This window comes from Acanthopagrus latus, chromosome 2, assembly GCF_904848185.1.
Source record: "Acanthopagrus latus isolate v.2019 chromosome 2, fAcaLat1.1, whole genome shotgun sequence".
Taxonomy (NCBI): Eukaryota; Metazoa; Chordata; class Actinopteri; order Spariformes; family Sparidae; genus Acanthopagrus; species Acanthopagrus latus.
The window spans coordinates 11,239,820-11,259,741 of record NC_051040.1 but is presented as its reverse complement, the minus strand read 5'-3'; the positions used below and the strand labels follow the sequence as shown (position 1 = coordinate 11,259,741).

The 19,922-nt window shown below is 40.2% G+C and overlaps 3 protein-coding genes across 3 annotated transcripts; all 3 read left to right on the top strand.

The window, feature by feature from the left end:
* The first annotated feature begins 751 nt into the window (after positions 1-751).
* On the top strand, positions 752-6,282 carry LOC119009369 (extracellular calcium-sensing receptor-like). Its single transcript, XM_037080549.1, has 8 exons — positions 752-858; positions 1,199-1,493; positions 1,590-1,879; positions 2,054-2,349; positions 2,660-2,865; positions 2,953-3,174; positions 5,042-5,165; positions 5,262-6,282. The coding sequence occupies exons 1-8, from the start codon at positions 752-754 to the stop codon at positions 6,164-6,166; spliced, it is 2,445 nt and encodes an 814-aa protein (XP_036936444.1). The 3' UTR covers positions 6,167-6,282.
* Positions 6,283-6,999: 717 nt separating this feature from the next.
* LOC119008286 (extracellular calcium-sensing receptor-like) lies at positions 7,000-12,470 on the top strand. The gene is made up of 8 exons (XM_037078382.1): positions 7,000-7,106; positions 7,522-7,816; positions 7,912-8,201; positions 8,362-8,657; positions 8,968-9,173; positions 9,261-9,482; positions 11,346-11,469; positions 11,566-12,470. The coding sequence occupies exons 1-8, from the start codon at positions 7,000-7,002 to the stop codon at positions 12,468-12,470; spliced, it is 2,445 nt and encodes an 814-aa protein (XP_036934277.1).
* Positions 12,471-13,243: 773 nt separating this feature from the next.
* LOC119008277 (extracellular calcium-sensing receptor-like) lies at positions 13,244-18,822 on the top strand. The gene is made up of 8 exons (XM_037078376.1): positions 13,244-13,410; positions 13,858-14,152; positions 14,248-14,537; positions 14,706-15,001; positions 15,312-15,517; positions 15,605-15,826; positions 17,697-17,820; positions 17,918-18,822. Exons 1-8 carry the CDS (start codon positions 13,304-13,306, stop codon positions 18,820-18,822), a joined length of 2,445 nt encoding a protein of 814 aa, XP_036934271.1. The 5' UTR covers positions 13,244-13,303.
* The last annotated feature ends 1,100 nt before the right edge of the window (positions 18,823-19,922 follow it).

Below are 19,922 nucleotides of genomic sequence, written 5' to 3'. Positions count from 1 at the left end.
AGGTCAGTTGATATTAAATGTTTTTGTTGTTGTAAATGCCAGTGTTTTGGATGACAATTTAATATAATCCTGCTTTGCAATTCATGTTTTCTCCAATGCACTCAATAAAGTATAACTTAATGACAAAAATTAGTGGTCCTGTGTTCTATCTAAAAATTGTGAGTAAACAATTTTAAATACTCTTCAAGTTAAATTATGAATCTTGTTAACCTATTAAAGGTGTGCATTTGTCTGCATTTCTTGTAGTATGGTTTAAAATAAAGCAGCAAAGGTATAAGGTAGGATATAATTATGAGGATGTTTGGTGTTTATCATGGTAACTTTAAAGGAGGAAAAAAAAGACAGATATTTTACTGTGCATGCAACCTGATGAAAAACTTGGCCCATAGCAACCTTGGACAAGAGCTCATCAAAGACTAGTAGTTATGGGTGTGTCCACTCTCCAATGTGTAGCTGGCGGACTTACAGATAAAGGAGGGAAGCTTTTGTCAGAAATCTATATAAACTACTGCATAAACAAACATGCTCACATACAGACACTTGAGCAATGAGGATCTTAGCTCTCTTCATTGGCCTGACGTTGACTGTGGGTGTGTGTGAGCTGAACTCAGCTCTTGCCTTGAATGATTCTGGGGATGGTCAGAAACAAAGCGTTGGGCTTACAGAGGAAAATACCAGTGGTGGGATCAGCAGCAAGGCCTCTTCTGTGAAATGTAAGCTCCAGGCTACCACTCGTCAACCAGCATTCTCAATGGATGGTGACTATGTTATTGGGGGTGTTTTCTCCATACACCACTACAAACAGACAGCGATGTATAACTACACCACCATGCCTGAGCCAGAGAAATGCACAGGGAGGTCAGTAAGAGGGTGAAGTGTTGGATTAGATTATGTTACACTGTGTGGGGATGGAAATATTTTGTTTGTCTCATGTGCTTACAATCATGATGCAAAGCTTTGATTCAAAATATTTCTGTTCCTTATATGATGTGTCAAATCAGTATTTGAGTATGACTGTATGAGGAAGAAGAAATTTGTGTCTTGGATTAAAAATATGTCTTAATTTATTGGATAAAAACGTAAAAATGAAAAAAAAAAATAAGATTATAAATATCTATGATGTATTACATTACAGTTACAGTTCTGCTTTTTTTTTTTTTGGCTTCATCTGAAGTACATTTTAAGTGTCTGTGTGCAGAGTTGACTCTCGAGAACTGCGCTTCTCACGTGCAATGATTTTCACCATCGAGGAGATTAACAACAGCACGGAGCTGCTGCCAGGCATCAAACTTGGTTATCAGATCCATGACTCATGCACCTCAGTGCCTGTGGCAGTGGATGTGGCATTTCAACTTTCCAATGGGCTGGACCCGGTGTTTTACACTGGTGACAATTGCTCGCAAACTGGCATGGTGATGGCTATCGTCGGTGAGTCTGCCTCCACACCATCCATCAGCATGTCACGCGTCATTGGGTCCTTTAATATCCCTCAAGTAAATATTTTTTGATATTTGACAAACAATGTGTTTGATATAGGCCAGTTTTTTTCTGTCTCTATGCTGAATGATATCATTGTTGTGTTACATTAGGTGAGCCACTTTGCCACTTGTGCATGCCTCTCAGATAAGCAGCAGTACCCTACTTTCTTCAGAACAATACCCAGTGATCAGTTCCAGGCTGATGCATTGGCCAAGCTGGTAAAACACTTTGGCTGGACTTGGATAGGTGCTGTCCGGTCAGATTCAGACTATGGCAATAATGGCATGGCGTCTTTCCTGCAGGCAGCACAGAAGGAGGGAATCTGTGTGGAATACTCTGAATCTTTCTACAGGACCCACCCACGTAGCAGGATCCAGAGAGTAGCTGACGTCATCCGCAGGTTCCATTGCTACTTGTACTTTTGTTTCCTGTTCTTACACTGAACCTCTGCAAACATCAAAAAAAAAAAAAGAAAAAAGGTTTAGAAAAGAGGTTCAGTCAATCTTTATCGGGCGCAAATTGGTGGATCTCAGTCCACATTGGTGTAATATAATGCACTCTAATGTCTCCCCAGGTCAACGGCTGTGGTTATTGTGGCATTTACAGCATCTACAGAACTAAGGCTTCTGCTGGAGGAGCTGACACGTGAACCTTCTCCACCTCGCCAGTGGATCGGCAGTGAATCCTGGGTAACCAACAAAGACCTGCTGCGGTTCAACATATGTGCTGGAGCCGTCGGATTTGGCATTCAGAAATCTGTCATCCCAGGTCTGAGAGAATTCTTGCTGGATCTTCCTCCCTCTAAAGTTGCTGCTTCTCCAGTGCTTACTGAGTTCTGGGAGAAAGCATTTAATTGCAGGTTGGGAAAAAGTGAGTCATTTTTTGCTGATTTTTAATATTGTTGATTCTAGAGTTGGGTCAGGGCCTGACACAAATTGAAACGGCAAAAAAGTGGAGTAATGTATGACAAATAGTATGTTTAAATGTCATGTAAAATAAGGTTGTTTTATGATTCAGTTAGAACAATGTACTGTAGATATAAGTTTCTGAAATGCCCATTTGGCGTGTTTTATTAGACATAAAGGAAGTAGTAAGAATAATAAACACATAAGAAAGGATGATAATGTAATATAATTGTCAATGCTCAAATACCACATTCCTCTGTCTCTGTGTGTTTTAGTTGCAGCCATAGATGAGAGTGTGTGCGATGGAACTGAAGACATACAGACACTCCAGGACCCGTACACTGATACATCTCAGCTCCGAATCACTAACATGGTGTACAAGGCTGTTTATGCAATAGCTCATGCCATTCATAATGCAGTGTGTCAAGATATAAATTCTACAGTTCAGTGTAACAAATTCACCAAAGTAGAGTCCAAACAGGTCAGGTGAAATTATTTTGTGAACACCTAATTTATTCCATTTATTTCTCTCTCTTCCTTGCCGTCTTACATAACTTTATCCTCACAGGTTCTTACTCTGCTGAAAAAAGTCAACTTTTCCCAAAATGGTTATGATGTGTCATTTGATGCCAATGGAGATCCTGTTGCAACATACGAGCTGGTTAATTGGCAAAAAAGTGAGAGTGGCAGCATTGAGATGGTGACAGTAGGGCTTTATGATTCATCACTGCCAGACGGCCGGGAGTTCCTAATCAACAAGAACCCAACATGGATGGATGGTGGCCCACATGTAAGCATCCCATAGGCAATATTTAGACATATTCAAATTTCGTATTTAGTGTACATAAGGGGTAAAGTGTGTTTTGGGTCCCTGTTCCCCTGTCCATATGGCTTGAAGTGATCCAAATAAATTTAAAGTGGGGTAAAATCCACAGTCCTAAATCTGTTCAAAAATTGGTTTGAAAATTCATAATACGGGAGACTGCATCTGTCTTAGGTTGACCAATCAGGTGAGTATCTTCAAAAGTGTTTGCAGTATAAAAATGCTGTCCCTTGCAGAGCTGCAGAAAAGGGATAGTTGCAAAAACCAGATGGCAAAGTTGTACCAGCCGCCCTCTTCCGGCTCAGAAACCAAATGAAATGATGGCACCTCAGTGTACTATTGGCTGATTTCTGGTTATTAGGGGTGTGCATCTCTCCCTCATAAGACAATTCGATATGCATCTAGATGCATGGGCTACGATACAATTCAGTGACAATACATTTTAAATACAGAACAATGTGATACAATTTGATGCGATTTCATGCGATTCAATATGATACAATGCAATCTGATACAGTTCTTAACATTTCTTTAATATAGACATTCATTTTCCATTATAAATTAAAATAAGCAATTCTATGAAAGTGCCATTGCTTCCCGTCAATAGATACTCTGGTCTGTAAGACATGACTCCTTAGCTCCCAGCCCTGAGAGATGTGGTGTGCTGTGAATGTCACATAGATATTTGTTGCATATGACATCCAGGCATCAGTTGTTATTGCCACTCGCTCTTCCATTTGACAGTTCTGGTTTAATTTCTGTCTTTGCTTTATTGTACATATCTGCCATTTATTTGTCTGTGAAATGCTGTCTACTTGGTATCTTGTACCTCGGTTCGAACATATTTACCATGTCTTGAAAGCCATCACTCTCAACCACACTGTAAAGTTGTAAGTCCTTCACAATCAAACGTGCTATAGATGACGTGATTACCTTGGACAAAGTCGAGCTGTGGTTAAGTTGTGGCTGGAAAAAGTCTTTAGCCATGTCATTGTCTTGCATAAACTTGCTTGTGTTAGCTGTAACTTTACTAATGTTAGCACCCGCAGACTCCTTGTTGGCCGCATAGTTTTCTCCATGCCGTCTCACCAGGTGAGTTTTCAGATTTTTCGTGCTACAGCTGTACTTAACAGCTGTTCTGCGAAGCTTATATAGGGCCAGATTTTGTCTAAATGCCCATCTTCTTATAAAATCCAAAGTACTTCCAAACTTTAGCTTTCAGATTAACTGGTGCATTGTAAACAGTGTCGGAGTTGTCGGAAATGTTGTCGTTGTGGTTTTTCCCTTGGATACGCTAAGGTTACTTTCGCAAGAATCTCACATATACCTGTAACCTTTTGCAAGAGTTGACAGATACTTTGCAGAATTGGCAGCAAAGCTTCAGTCAACCCATACAAAACTTCAGAATCGGGCCATCGACTGGTTAATGGTAAATTTAAAGCGATACAGTGGTCGGTGTATCAGTGTAGTAGCAACTTTTGCATGTTAAAACCAGTTACCGATTCGTATCAGTAAATCTTTACACCCCTACTGGCTATGCTATGGCCTGCTTGTAGCCCACATCTGGTAAACAGAAGCAGACCACTCAAGTGCCATCATTCTATGTGTTATGTGGACCAGATCTGGGCAGCAACAATGTTGCTATCTGGGAAAGGAGAATTTGTTCTTAAACAACTCTTTTGTAGACAACCAATTGCTTTATCTAATTCTGACTGCTGAAGTCCTGTTTTAGTTACACTTTCTCAAAAAATATGTTAATTTCTCCTTTAATCCCAAAATGTGTGTAGCACACCTGAAGATGTGTCAGAGTGTTTTTTTGTGTACCTTGTACTAGGTGCCTGTGTCAGTGTGCAGTGACAGCTGTCCTCCAGGAACTCGTAAAGTGCTGCAGAAAGGAAAACCCATCTGCTGTTATGATTGTATACCATGTCCTGAAGGAGAGATTAGCAACACTACAGGTCTGTCTTTTTTTCTCTGTTTCTTTTTATGAGGCAGATTTACAAAATTAAACATATGACTGCTAACAGCGTGTTTCTATTCTTTTTAATTTTCAGATTCCGCTGATTGTTTCCCTTGCCCCAAGGAGTTCTGGCCTAATACAAAGAGAGACACTTGTTTGCCTAAGCCTGTAGAGTTTCTTTCCTTTGACGAGGTCCTAGGAATTGTCCTGGCTGCATTCTCAGTTGCTGGTGCCTGTCTTGCCATTACAACAGCAGCTGTGTTCTTTTGTCACAGGACATCCCCGATTGTCAGGGCCAATAACTCTGAGCTGAGCTTCCTGCTGCTCTTCTCTCTGACTCTATGTTTCTTATGTTCATTAACTTTCATTGGCACACCTTCAGATTGGTCCTGCATGCTGCGTCACACAGCTTTTGGGATCACCTTCGTCCTCTGCATCTCTTGTGTTCTTGGAAAAACTATAGTAGTGTTAATGGCCTTCAGAGCTACACTCCCAGGTAGTAATGTTATGAAATGGTTTGGTCCTCCTCAGCAAAGGATGACTGTAGTATCCTTCACCTTTATACAAGTTTTAATATGTATTATTTGGTTGGGACTTAGTCCCCCATTTCCAATGGAAAATCTAACCATATACAAAGAGAGAATCATCCTGGAGTGTGCATTAGGATCCGCTGTTGGGTTTTGGGTTGTACTTGGGTACATAGGCCTACTGGCTGTCTTTTGCTTTGTGTTAGCTGTCCTAGCTCGGAAACTACCTGATAATTTCAATGAAGCCAAGATGATCACCTTCAGTATGTTGATATTCTGTGCAGTCTGGATCACATTTATCCCAGCATATGTCAGCTCTCCTGGGAAATTTACTGTGGCTGTGGAGATATTTGCCATTCTGGCCTCCAGTTTTGGACTCATACTGTGTATATTTGCTCCAAAGTGTTACATCATATTGCTCAAGCCAGAGAAGAACACCAAGAAACACTTAATGAACAAAAATCAATCTTAAGACATCTGAGGTTGGAAATAGTAAAGATGGTAACCTTTACAATAGTATAGAGCTCCACTGAGTTGATTTGAATATTTACGTTTACAGGTCAATTAACATTACATGTTTTTCTTATTTTAAATGCCAGTGTTGTGGATGTCAGTTGAATATAGTCCTGCTTTGCAATACATGTTTTCTCCAATATACTCAATAAAGTATAAATTAATGACAAAAATTAGTGGTCCTGCGTTCTATCTAAACTTTGTGTTTATACAATTTTAAATACTGTTCAAGTTAAATTATGAATCTTGTTAACCTATTAAAGGTGTGCATTTGTCTGCATTTCTTGTAGTATGGTTTAAAATAAAGCAGCAAAGGTGTAAGGTAGGATATAATTATGAGGACGTCTTTATCATGGTAACTTTAAAGGAGGAAAAAACAGACAGATATTTTACTGTGGATGCAACCTGGTGAAAATCGTGGCCCATAGCAACCTTGGACAAGAGCTCATCAAAGACTAGTAGTTATGGGTGTGTCCACTCTCCAGTGTGTAGTTGGCAGACTTACAGATAAAGGAGGGAAGGTTTTGTCAGAAATCTATATAAACTACTGCATAAACAAACATATGCTCACATACAGACACTTGAGCAATGATGATCTTAGCTCTCTTTATTGGCCTGACGTTGGCTGTGGGTGTGTGTGAGCTGAACTCAGCTCTTGCCTTGAATGATTCTGGGGATGGTCAGAAACAAAGCGTTGGGCTTACAGAGGAAAATACCAGTGGTGGGATCAGCAGCAAGACCTCCTCTGTGAAATGTAAGCTCCAGGCTACCACTCGTCAACCGGCATTCTCAATGCATGGTGACTATGTTATTGGGGGTGTTTTCTCCATACACCACTACAAACAGACAGCGATGTATAACTACACCACCATGCCTGAGCCACAGAAATGCACAGGGAGGTCAGTAAGAGGGTGGAGTGTTGGATTAGATTATGTTACACTGTGTGGGGATGGAAATGTTTTGTTTGTCTCATGTGCTTACAGTCATGATGCAAAGCTTTGATTCAAAATATTTCTGTTTCTTATATGATGTGTCAAATCAGTATTTGACCACTTAAACAACATATTATTTTCACAAATACCCAGAGTGTGACTGAATGAGGAAGAAGAAATTTGGGTTTTGGATTAAAAATATGTCTTAATTTAACAGGATAAAAAGTAAAAATGAAAAAAATAAATTTTCATATCAGTGCATTAATATCCTTGTGAATTTTGGAAAATCAGTTATGTTGAATATTCGTGTCCAGTTACTAATAACTATAATGTATTCCATAACTTTGAGTTACAGAAGTACATTTTAAGTGTTTGTGTGCAGAATTGACTCTCGAGAACTGCGCTTCTCCCGTGCAATGGTTTTCACCATCGAGGAGATTAACAACAGCACGGAGCTGCTGCCAGGCATCAAACTTGGTTATCAGATCCATGACTCATGCACCTCAGTGCCTGTAGCAGTGGATGTGGCATTTCAACTTTCCAATGGGCTGGACCCGGTGTTTTACACTGGTGACAATTGCTCGCAAACTGGTATGGTGATGGCTATCGTTGGTGCATCTGCCTCCACACCATCCATCAGCATGTCACGCGTCATTGGGTCCTTTAACATCCCTCAAGTAAATATTTTTGATATTTGACAAACCATGTGTTTGATATAGGCCAGTTTTTTTCTGTCTTTATGTTGAATTATATCATTGCTGTGTTACATTAGGTGAGCCACTTTGCTACTTGCGCATGCCTGTCTGATAAGCAGCATTACCCTACTTTCTTCAGAACAATACCCAGTGACCAGTTCCAGGCTGACGCATTGGCCAAGCTGGTGAAACACTTTGGCTGGACTTGGATAGGTGCTGTCCGGTCAGATTCAGACTATGGCAATAATGGCATGGCGTCTTTCTTGCACGCAGCACAGAAGGAGGGAATCTGTGTGGAGTACTCTGAATCTTTCTACAGGACCCATCCACATAGCAGGATCCAGAGAGTAGCTGACGTCATCCGCAGGTTGCATTGCTACTTGTACTTTTATTTGCTGTTCTTACACTGAACCTCTGCAAACATTAAAAAAAAAAAAAAGAAATTGTTTAGACAAATTGTATTTGGTGCAAATTGGTGGATCTCAGTCCACATTGGTGTAATGTAATGCACTCTAATATCTCTCCAGGTCAACGGCTGTGGTTATTGTGGCATTCACATCTTCTATAGAACTGAGGCTTCTGCTGGAGGAGCTGACACGTGAACCTTCTCCACCTCGCCAGTGGATCGGCAGTGAATCCTGGGTAACCAACAAAGACCTGCTGCGGTTCAACATATGTGCTGGAGCCGTTGGATTTGGCATTCAGAAATCTGTCATCCCAGGTCTGAGAGAATTCTTGCTGGATCTTCCTCCCTCTAAAGTTGCTGCTTCTCCAGTGCTTACTGAGTTCTGGGAGAAAGCATTTAATTGCAGGCTGGGAAAAAGTGAGTCATTTTTTGCTGATTTTTAACATTGTTGATTCCAGAGTTGGGTCAGGGCCTGACACAAATTGAAACAGCAAAAAAGGGGAGTAATGTATGCTAAATAGTATGTTTAAATGTCATGTAAAATAAGGTTGTTTTTTGATTCAATTAGAACAATGTAGTGTAGATATAAGTTTCTGAAATGCCAATTTGGCGTGTTTTATTTGACATAAAGGAAGTAGTAAGAATAATAAACACATAAGAAAGGATGATAATGTAATATAATTGTCAATGCTCAAATACCACATTCCTCTGTCTCTGTGTGTTTTAGTTGGAGCCATAGATGAGAGTGTGTGCGATGGAACTGAAGACATACAGACACTCCAGGACCCGTACACTGATACATCTCAGCTCCGAATCACTAACATGGTGTACAAGGCTATTTATGCAATAGCTCATGCCATTCATAATGCAGTGTGTCAAGATATAAATTCTACAGCTCAGTGTAACAAATTCACCAGAGTAGAGTCCAAACAGGTCAGGTGAAATTATTTTGTGAACACCTAATTTTTTCTATTTATTTCTCTCTCTTCCTTGCTGTCTTACATAACTTTATCCTCACAGGTTCTTACTCTGCTGAAAATAGTCAACTTTTCCCAAAATGGTTATGATGTGTCATTTGATGCCAATGGAGATCCTGTTGCAACATACGAGCTGGTTAATTGGCAAAAAAGTGAGAGTGGCAGCATTGAGATGGTGACAGTAGGGCTTTATGATTCATCACTGCCAGACGGCCGGGAGTTCCTAATCAACAAGAACCTAACATGGATGGATGGTGGCCCACATGTAAGGATCCCATAGGCAATAGTTAAACATATTCAAATTTCGTATTTAGTGTACATAACGGGTAAAGTGTGTTTTGGGTCCCTGTTCCCCTGTCCATATGGCTTGAAGCGATCAAAATAAATTTAAAGTGGGGTAAAATCCACAGTCCTAAATCTGTTCAAAACTGGTTTGAAAATTCACAATACGTGAAAATGCATCTGTCTTAGGTTGACCAATCAGGTGAGTATCTTCAAAAGTGTTTGCAGTATGAAAAATGCTGTCCCTTGCAGAGCTGCAGAAAAGGGATAGTTGCAAAAACCAGATGGCAAAATTGTACCAGCCTACCTCTTCCGGCTCAGAAACCAAATGAAATGATGGCACTTAAGTGTACTGTTGGCTGATTTCTGGCTATTAGGGGTGTGCATCTCTCCCTCATAAGACAATTCGATATGCATTTAGATACATGGGCTACGATACAATTCAGTGACAATACATTTTAAATACAGAACAATTTGGTACAATTTGATGCAATTTGATGCGATACGATACAATGCAATCTGATACAGTTCTTAACATTTCTTTAATATAGACATTCATTTTCCATTATAAATTAAAATAAACAATTCTATAAAAGTGCCATTGCTTCGCGTCAATAGTTACTCTGCTCTGTAAGACATGACTCCTTAGCTCCCAGCCCCGAGAGATGTGGTGTGCTGTGAATGTCACATAGAAATTGGTTGCACATGACATCCAGGAATCAGTTGTTATTGCCACTCGCTCTTCCATTTGACAGTTCTGGTTTAATTTCTGTCTTTGCTTTATTGTACATATCTGCCATTCATTTGTCTGTGAAATGCTGTCTACTTGGTATCTTGTAACTCGGCTCTAACGTATTTACCATATATTGAAAGCCATCACTCTCAACCACACTGTAAAGTTGTAAGTCCTTCACAATCAAACGGGCTATAGATGACGTGATTACCTTGGACAAAGTCGAACTGTGGCTAAGTTGTGGCTGGAAAAAGTCTTTAGCCATGTCATTTTCTTGCATAAACTTGCTTGTGCCAGCTGTAACTTTACTATTGTTAGCACCCACAGACTCCTTGTTGGCCGCATAGTTTTCTCCATGCCGTCTCACCAGGTGAGTTTTCAGATTTTTAGTGCTACAGCTGTACTTAACAGCTGTTCTGCGAAGCTTATATAGGGCCAGACTTTTGTCTAAATGCCCATCTTCTTATAAAATCCAAAGCACTTCCAAACTTTAGCTTTCAGATTAACTGGTGCATTGTAAACAGTGTCGGAGTTGTCGGAAATGTTGTTGTTGTGGTTTTTCCCTTGGATACGCTAAGGTTACTTTCGCGAGAATCTCACATAGACCTGTAACCTTTTGCAAGAGTTGAGAGGTACTCTGCAGAATTAGCAGCAAAGCTTCAGTCAACCCATACAAAACTTCAGAATCGGACCATCGACCGGTTAATGGTAAATTTAAAGCGATACAGTGGTCGGTGTATCAGTGTAGTAGCAACGTTTGCATGTTAAAACCAGTTACCGATTCGTATCAGTAAATCTTTACACCCCTACTGGCTATGCTATGGCCTGCTTGTAGCCCACATCTGGTAAACAGAAACAGATCACTCAAGTGCCATCATTCTATGTGTTATGTGGACCAGATCTGGGCAGCAACAATGTTGCTATCTGGGAAAGGAGAATTTGTTCTTAAACAACTCTTTGGTAGACAACCAATTGTTTTATCTAATTCTGACTGCTGAAGTCCTGTTTTAGTTACACTTTCTCAAAAAATAGGTTACTTTCTCCTTTAATCCCAAAATGTGTGTAGCACACCTGAAGATGTGTCAGAGTGTTTTTTTGTGTACCTTGTACTAGGTGCCTGTGTCAGTGTGCAGTGACAGCTGTCCTCCAGGAACTTGTAAAGTGCTGCAGAAAGGAAAACCCATCTGCTGTTATGATTGTATACCATGTCCTGAAGGAGAGATTAGCAATACTACAGGTCTGTCTTTTTTTCTCTGTTTCTTTTTATGAGGCAGATTCACAGAATTAAACATATGACTGCTAACAGCATGTTTCTATTCTTTTTTATTTTCAGATTCCACTGATTGTTTCCCTTGCGCCAAGGAGTTCTGGCCTAATACAAAGAGAGACACTTGTTTCCCTAAGCCTGTAGAGTTTCTTTCCTTTGACGAGGTCCTAGGAATTGTCCTGGCTGCATTCTCAGTTGCTGGTGCTTGTCTTGCCATTACAACAGCAGCTGTGTTCTTTTGTCACAGGACATCCCCGATTGTCAGGGCCAACAACTCGGAGCTGAGCTTCCTGCTGCTCTTCTCTCTGACTCTATGTTTCTTATGTTCATTAACTTTCATTGGAGCACCCTCTGATTGGTCCTGCATGCTGCGTCACACAGCTTTTGGGATCACCTTCGTCCTCTGCATCTCTTGTGTTCTTGGAAAAACAATAGTAGTGTTAATGGCCTTCAGAGCTACACTCCCAGGTAGTAATGTTATGAAATGGTTTGGTCCTCCTCAGCAAAGGATGACTGTAGTATCCTTCACCTTTATACAAGTTTTAATATGTATTATTTGGTTGGGACTTAGTCCCCCATTTCCAATGGAAAATCTAACCATATACAAAGAGAGAATCATCCTGGAGTGTGCATTAGGATCCGCTGTTGGGTTTTGGGTTGTACTTGGGTACATAGGCCTACTGGCTGTCTTTTGCTTTGTGTTAGCTGTCCTAGCTCGGAAACTACCTGATAATTTCAATGAAGCCAAGATGATCACCTTCAGTATGTTGATATTCTGTGCAGTCTGGATCACATTTATCCCAGCATATGTTAGCTCTCCTGGGAAATTTACTGTGGCTGTGGAGATATTTGCCATTCTGGCCTCCAGTTTTGGACTTATACTGTGTATATTTGCTCCAAAGTGTTACATCATATTGCTCAAGCCAGAGAAGAACACCAAGAAACACTTAATGAACAAAAATCAATCTTAAGACATCTGAGGTTGGAAATAGTAAAGATGGTAACCTTTACAATAGTATAGAGCTCCACTGAGTTGATTTGAATATTTACGTTTACAGGTCAATTAACATTACATGTTTTTCTTATTTTAAATGCCAGTGTTGTGGATGTCAGTTGAATATAGTCCTGCTTTGCAATACATGTTTTCTCCAATATACTCAATAAAGTATAAATTAATGACAAAAATTAGTGGTCCTGCGTTCTATCTAAACTTTGTGTTTATACAATTTTAAATACTGTTCAAGTTAAATTATGAATCTTGTTAACCTATTAAAGGTGTGCATTTGTCTGCATTTCTTGTAGTATGGTTTAAAATAAAGCAGCAAAGGTGTAAGGTAGGATATAATTATGAGGACGTCTTTATCATGGTAACTTTAAAGGAGGAAAAAACAGACAGATATTTTACTGTGCATGCAACCTGGTGAAAATCTTGGCCCATAGCAACCTTGGACAAGAGCTCATCAAAGACTAGTAGTTATGGGTGTGTCCACTCTCCAATGTGTAGCTGGCGGACTTACAGATAAAGGAGGGAAGGTTTTGTCAGAAATCTATATAAACTACTGCATGAACAAACATATGCTCACATACAGACACTTGAGCAATGATGATCTTAGCTCTCTTTATTGGCCTGACGTTGACTGTGGGTGTGTGTGAGCTGAACTCAGCTCTTACCTTGAATGATTCTGGGGATGGTCAGAAACAAAGCGTTGGGCTTACAGAGGAAAATACCAGTGATGGGATCAGCAGCAAGGCCTCCTCTGTGAAATGTAAGCTCCAGGCTACCACTCGTCAACCAGCATTCTCAATGCATGGTGACTATGTTGTTGGGGGTGTTTTCGCCATACACCACTACAAACAGACAGCGATGTATAACTACACCACCATGCCTGAGCCAGAGAAATGCACAGGGAGGTCAGTAAGAGGGTGAAGTGTTGGATTAGATTATGTTACACTGTGTGGGGATGGAAATGTTTTGTTTGTCTCATGTGCTTACAGTCATGATGCAAAGCTTTGATTCAAAATATTTCTGTTTCTTATATGATGTGTCAAATCAGTATTTGACCACTTAAACAACATATTATTTTCACAAATACCCAGAGTGTGACTGTATGAGGAAGAAGAAATTTGTGTTTTGGATTAAAATATGTCTTGATTTAACAGGATAAAAAGTAAAAATGAAAAAATAAATAATTTTTTATATCAGTGCATTAATATCCTTGTGAATTTTGGAAAATCAGTTATGTTGAATAGTCGTGTCCAGTTACTAATAACTATGATGTATTCCATTACAGTTACAGTTCTGCTTTTTTTTTTTTTTTTTGCCTTCATCTGAAGTACATTTTAAGTGTCTGTGTGCAGAGTTGACTCTCGAGAACTGCGCTTCTCCCGTGCAATGGTTTTCACCATCGAGGAGATTAACAACAGCACGGAGCTGCTGCCAGGCATCAAACTTGGTTATCAGATCCATGACTCGTGCAGCACAGTACCTGTGGCAGTGGATGTGGCATTTCAACTTTCCAATGGGCTGGACCCGGTGTTTTACACTGGTGACAATTGCTCGCAAACTGGTATGGTGATGGCTATCGTTGGTGAGTCTGCCTCCACACCATCCATCAGCATGTCACGCGTCATTGGGTCCTTTAACATCCCTCAAGTAAATATTTTTTGATATTTGACAAACAATGTGTTTGATGAAGGCCAGTTTTTTCTGTCTCTAGGCTGAATAATATCATTGCTGTGTTACATTAGGTGAGCCACTTTGCTACTTGTGCATGCCTCTCAGATAAGCAGCAGTACCCTACTTTCTTCAGAACAATACCCAGTGATCAATTCCAGGCTGATGCATTGGCCAAGCTGGTAAAACACTTTGGCTGGACTTGGATAGGTGCTGTCCGGTCAGATTCAGACTATGGCAATAATGGCATGGAGTCTTTCCTGCACGCAGCACAGAAGGAGGGAATCTGTGTGGAATACTCTGAATCTTTCTACAGGACCCACCCACTGAGCAGGATCCAGAGAGTAGCTGACGTCATCCGCAGGTTCCATTGCTACTTGTACTTTTATTTCCTGTTCTTACACTAAACCTCTGCAAACATCAAAAAAAAAAAGAAAAAAAGTTTTAAAAGTTTGGTCAAGTTTTATCAGGCGCAAATTGGTGGATCTCAGTCCACATTGGTGTAATGTAATGCACTCTAATGTCTCCCCAGGTCAACGGCTGTGGTTATTGTGGCATTTACAGCATCTACAGAACTAAGGCTTCTGCTGGAGGAGCTGACACGTGAACCTTCTCCACCTCGCCAGTGGATCGGCAGTGAGTCCTGGGTAACCAACAAAGACCTGCTGCGGTTCAACATATGTGCTGGAGCCGTCGGATTTGGCATTCAGAAATCTGTCATCCCAGGTCTGAGAGAATTCTTGCTGGATCTTCCTCCCTCTAAAGTTGCTGCTTCTCCAGTGCTTACTGAGTTCTGGGAGAAAGCATTTAATTGCAGGCTGGGAAAAAGTGAGTCATTTTTTGCTGATTTTTAACATCGTTGATTCCAGAGTTGGGTCAGGGCCTGACACAAATTGAAACGGCAAAAAAGTGGAGTAATGTATGCTAAATAGTATGTTTAAATGTCATGTAAAATAAGGTTGTTTTATGATTCAATTAGAACAATGTAGTGTAGATATAAGTTTCTGAAATGCCAATTTGGCGTGTTTTATTAGACATAAAGGAAGTAGTAAGAATAATAAACACGTAAGAAAGAATGATGATGTAATATAATTGTCAATGCTCAAATACCACATTCCTCTGTCTCTGTGTGTTTTAGTTGCAGCAATAGATGAGAGTGTGTGTGATGGAACTGAAGACATACAGACACTCCAGGACCCGTACACTGATACATCTCAGCTCCGAATCACTAACATGGTGTACAAGGCTGTTTATGCAATAGCTCATGCCATTCATGATGCAGTGTGTCAAGATATAAATTCTACAGTTCAGTGTAACAAATTCACCAGAGTAGAGTCCAAACAGGTCAGGTGAAATTATTTTGTGAACACCTAATTTTTTCTATTTATTTCTCTCTCTTCCTTGCTGTCTTACATAACTTTATCCTCACAGGTTCTTACTCTGCTGAAAAAAGTCAACTTTTCCCAAAATGGTTATGATGTGTCATTTGATGCCAATGGAGATCCTGTTGCAACATACGAGCTGGTTAATTGGCAAAAAAGTGAGAGTGGCAGCATTGAGATGGTGACAGTAGGGCTTTATGATTCATCACTGCCAGACGGCCGGGAGTTCCTAATCAACAAGAACCTAACATGGATGGATGGTGGCCCACATGTAAGGATCCCATAGGCAATAATTAAACATATTCAAATTTCGTATTTAGTGTACATAAGGGGTAAAGTGTGTTTTGGGTCCCTGTTCCCCTGTCCATATGGCTTGAAGCGATCAAAATAAATTTAAAGTGGGGTAAAATCCACAGTCCTAAATCTGTTTAAAATTGGTTTGAAAATTCACAATACATGAGAATGCATCTGTCTTAGGTTGACCAATCAGGTGAGTATCTTCAAAAGTGTTTGCAGTATAAAAATGCTGTCCCTTGCAGAGCTGCAGAAAAGGGATAGTTGCAAAAACCAGATGGCAAAATTGTACCAGCCACCCTCTTCCGGCTCGGAAACCAAATGAAATGATGGCACTTCAGTGTACTGTTGGCTGATTTCTGGCTATTAGGGGTGTGCATCTCTCCCTCATAAGACAATTCGATATGCATCTAGATGCATGGGCTACGACACAATTCAGTGACAATACATTTTAAATACAGAACAATTTGGTACAATTTGATGCAATTTGATGCGATTCGATAAAATACAATGCAATCTGATACAGTTCTTAACATTTCTTCAATATAGACATTCATTTTCCATTATAAATTAAAATAAACAATTCTATAAAAGTGCCATTGCTTCCCGTCAATAGATACTCTGGTCTGTAAGACATGACTCCTTAGCTCCCAGCCCTGAGAGATGTGGTGTGCTGTGAATGTCACATAGAAATTGGTTGCATATGACATCCAGGCATCAGTTGTTATTGCCACTCGCTCTTCCATTTGACAGTTCTGGTTTAATTTCTGTCTTTGCTTTATTGTACATACAGTATCTGCCATTTATTTGTCTATGAAATGCTGTCTACTTGGTATCTTGTAACTCGGTTCAAACATATTTACCATGTCTTGAAAGCCATCACTCTCAACCACACTGTAAAGTTGTAAGTCCTTCACAATCAAACGGGCTATAGATGACGTGATTACCTTGGACAAAGTCGAGCTGTGGTTAAGTTGTGGCCGGAAAAAGTCTTTAGCCTTGTCATTGTCTTGCATAAACTTGCTTGTGCTAGCTGTAACTTTACTAATGTTAGCACCCGCAGACTCCTTGTTGGCCGCATAGTTTTCTCCATGCCGTCTCACCAGGTGAGTTTTCAGATTTTTCGTGCTACAGCTGTACTTAACAGCTGTTCTGCGAAGCTTATATAGGGCCAGACTTTTGTCTAAATGCCCATCTTCTTATAAAATCCAAAGCACTTCCAAACTTTAGCTTTCAGATTAACTGGTGCATTGTAAACAGTGTCGGAGTTGTCGGAAATGTTGTTGTTGTGGTTTTTCCCTTGGATACGCTAAGGTTACTTTCGCGAGAATCTCACATAGACCTGTAACCTTTTGCAAGAGTTGACAGATACTTTGCAGAATTAGCAGCAAAGCTTCAGTCAACCCATACAAAACTTCAGAATCGGGCCATCGACTGGTTAATGGTAAATTTAAAGCGATACAGTGGTCGGTGTATCAGTGTAGTAGCAACTTTTGCATGTTAAAACCAGTTACCGATTCGTATCAGTAAATCTTTACACCCCTACTGGCTATGCTATGGCCTGCTTGTAGCCCACATCTGGTAAACAGAAGCAGACCACTCAAGTGCCATCATTCTATGTGTTATGTGGACCAGATCTGGGCAGCAACAATGTTGCTATCTGGGAAAGGAGAATTTGTTCTTAAGCAACTCTTTGGTAGACAACCAATTGTTTTATCTAATTCTGACTGCTGAAGTCCTGTTTTAGTTACACTTTCTCAAAAAATAGGTTACTTTCTCCTTTAATCCCAAAATGTGTGTAGCACACCTGAAGATGTGTCAGTGTTTTTGTTTGTACCTTGTACTAGGTGCCTGTGTCAGTGTGCAGTGACAGCTGTCCTCCAGGAACTCGTAAAGTGCTGCAGAAAGGAAAACCCATCTGCTGTTATGATTGTATACCATGTCCTGAAGGAGAGATTAGCAATACTACAGGTCTGTCTTTTTTTCTCTGTTTCTTTTTATGAGGCAGATTTACAAAATTAAACATATGACTGCTAACAGTGTGTTTCTATTCTTTTTTTGTTTTCAGATTCCCCTGATTGTTTCCCTTGCCCCAAGGAGTTCTGGCCTAATACAAAGAGAGACACTTGTTTCCCTAAGCCTGTAGAATTTATTTCTTTTGACGAAGTCCTAGGAATTGTCCTGGCTGCATTCTCAGTTGCTGGTGCTTGTCTTGCCATTACAACAGCAGCTGTGTTCTTTTGTCACAGGACATCCCCGATTGTCAGGGCCAACAACTCTGAGCTGAGCTTCCTGTTGCTCTTCTCTCTGACTCTATGTTTCTTATGTTCATTAACTTTCATTGGCACACCTTCAGATTGGTCCTGCATGCTGCGCCACACAGCATTTGGGATCACCTTCGTCCTCTGCATCTCTTGTGTTCTTGGAAAAACAATAGTAGTGTTAATGGCCTTCAGAGCTACACTCCCAGGTAGTAATGTTATGAAATGGTTTGGTCCTCCTCAGCAAAGGATGACTGTAGTATCCTTCACCTTTATACAAGTTGTAATATGTATTATTTGGTTGGGATTTAGTCCCCCATTTCCAATGGAAAATCTAACCATATACAAAGAGAGAATCATCCTAGAGTGTGCATTAGGATCCGCTATTGGGTTTTGGGTTGTACTTGGGTACATAGGCCTACTGGCTGTCTTTTGCTTTGTGTTAGCTGTCCTAGCTCGGAAACTACCTGATAATTTCAATGAAGCCAAGATGATCACCTTCAGCATGTTGATATTCTGTGCAGTCTGGATCACATTTATCCCAGCATATGTCAGCTCTCCTGGGAAATTTACTGTGGCTGTGGAGATATTTGCCATTCTGGCCTCCAGTTTTGGACTGATACTGTGTATATTTGCTCCAAAGTGTTACATCATATTGCTCAAGCCAGAGAAGAACACCAAGAAACACTTAATGAACAAAAATCAATCTTAAGACATCTGAGGTTGGAAATAGTAAAGATGGTAACCTTTACAATAGTATAGAGCTCCACTGAGTTGATTTGAATATTTACGTTTACAGGTCAATTAACATTAAATGTTTTTCTTATTTTAAATGCCAGTGTTGTGGATGTCAGTTGAATATAGTCCTGCTTTTCAATTCATGTTTTCTCCAATATACTCAATAAAGTATAAACTAATGACAAAAAACAGTGCTCCTGCATTCTATCTAAACATTGTGATTAAACAATTTTAAATACTGTTCAAGTTAAATCATGAATCTTGTTAACCCATTAAAGGTGTGCATTTGTCTGCATTACTTGTAGTATGGTTTAAAATAAAGCAGCAAAGGTATAAGTTAGGATACAATTATGAGGATGTTTGGTGTTTATCATGGTAACTTTAAAGGAGGAAAAAACAGACAGATATTTTACTGTGCATGCAACCTGGTAAAAAAAAAACTTGGCCCATAGCAACCTTGGAAAAGATCTCATCAAAGACCAGTATTCATGGGTGTGTCCACTCTCCAATGTGTAGCTGGTGGACTTACAGATAAAGGAGGGAAGCTTTTGTCAGAAATCTATATTAACTACTGCATACACAAACATATGCTCACATACAGACACTTGAGCAATGAGGATCTTAGCTCTCTTTATTGGCCTGACGTTGGCTGTGGGTGTGTGTGAGCTGAACTCAGCTCTTGCCTTGAATGATTCTGGGGATGGTCAGAAACAAAGCGTTGGGCTTACAGAGGAAAATACCAGTGATGGGATCAGCAGCAAGGCCTCTTCTGTGAAATGTAAGCTCCAGGCTGCCACTCGTCAACCAGCATTCTCAATGGATGTTGACTATGTTGTTCAGGGTGTTTTCGCCATACACCACTACAAACAGACAGTGAGGTATAACTACACCACCATGCCTGAGCCGCAGAAAAGCACAGGGAGGTCAGTAAGAGGGTGAAGTGTTGGATTAGATTATGTTACACTGTGTGGGGATGGAAATGTTTTGTTTGTCTCATGTGCTTACAATCATGATGCAAAGCTTTGATTCAAAACATTTCTGTTTCTTATATGATGTGTCAAATCAGTATCAGTG

Bases quoted from the DNA above. Each gene is read 5' to 3' on its own strand.
- LOC119009369 (XM_037080549.1), top strand. From the start codon at position 752: ATGGATGGTGACTATGTTATTGGGGGTGTTTTCTCCATACACCACTAC. The intron at 1,880-2,053 runs GTTCCATTGCTA...ATGTCTCCCCAG, and splicing joins GTAGCTGACGTCATCCGCAG to GTCAACGGCTGTGGTTATTG. The intron at 2,866-2,952 runs GTCAGGTGAAAT...TTATCCTCACAG, and splicing joins CCAAAGTAGAGTCCAAACAG to GTTCTTACTCTGCTGAAAAA.
- LOC119008286 (XM_037078382.1), top strand. From the start codon at position 7,000: ATGCATGGTGACTATGTTATTGGGGGTGTTTTCTCCATACACCACTAC. The intron at 8,202-8,361 runs GTTGCATTGCTA...ATATCTCTCCAG, and splicing joins GTAGCTGACGTCATCCGCAG to GTCAACGGCTGTGGTTATTG. The intron at 8,658-8,967 runs GTGAGTCATTTT...TGTGTGTTTTAG, and splicing joins TAATTGCAGGCTGGGAAAAA to TTGGAGCCATAGATGAGAGT.
- LOC119008277 (XM_037078376.1), top strand. From the start codon at position 13,304: ATGCATGGTGACTATGTTGTTGGGGGTGTTTTCGCCATACACCACTAC. The intron at 14,153-14,247 runs GTAAATATTTTT...GTGTTACATTAG, and splicing joins GGTCCTTTAACATCCCTCAA to GTGAGCCACTTTGCTACTTG. The intron at 17,821-17,917 runs GTCTGTCTTTTT...TTTTGTTTTCAG, and splicing joins AGAGATTAGCAATACTACAG to ATTCCCCTGATTGTTTCCCT.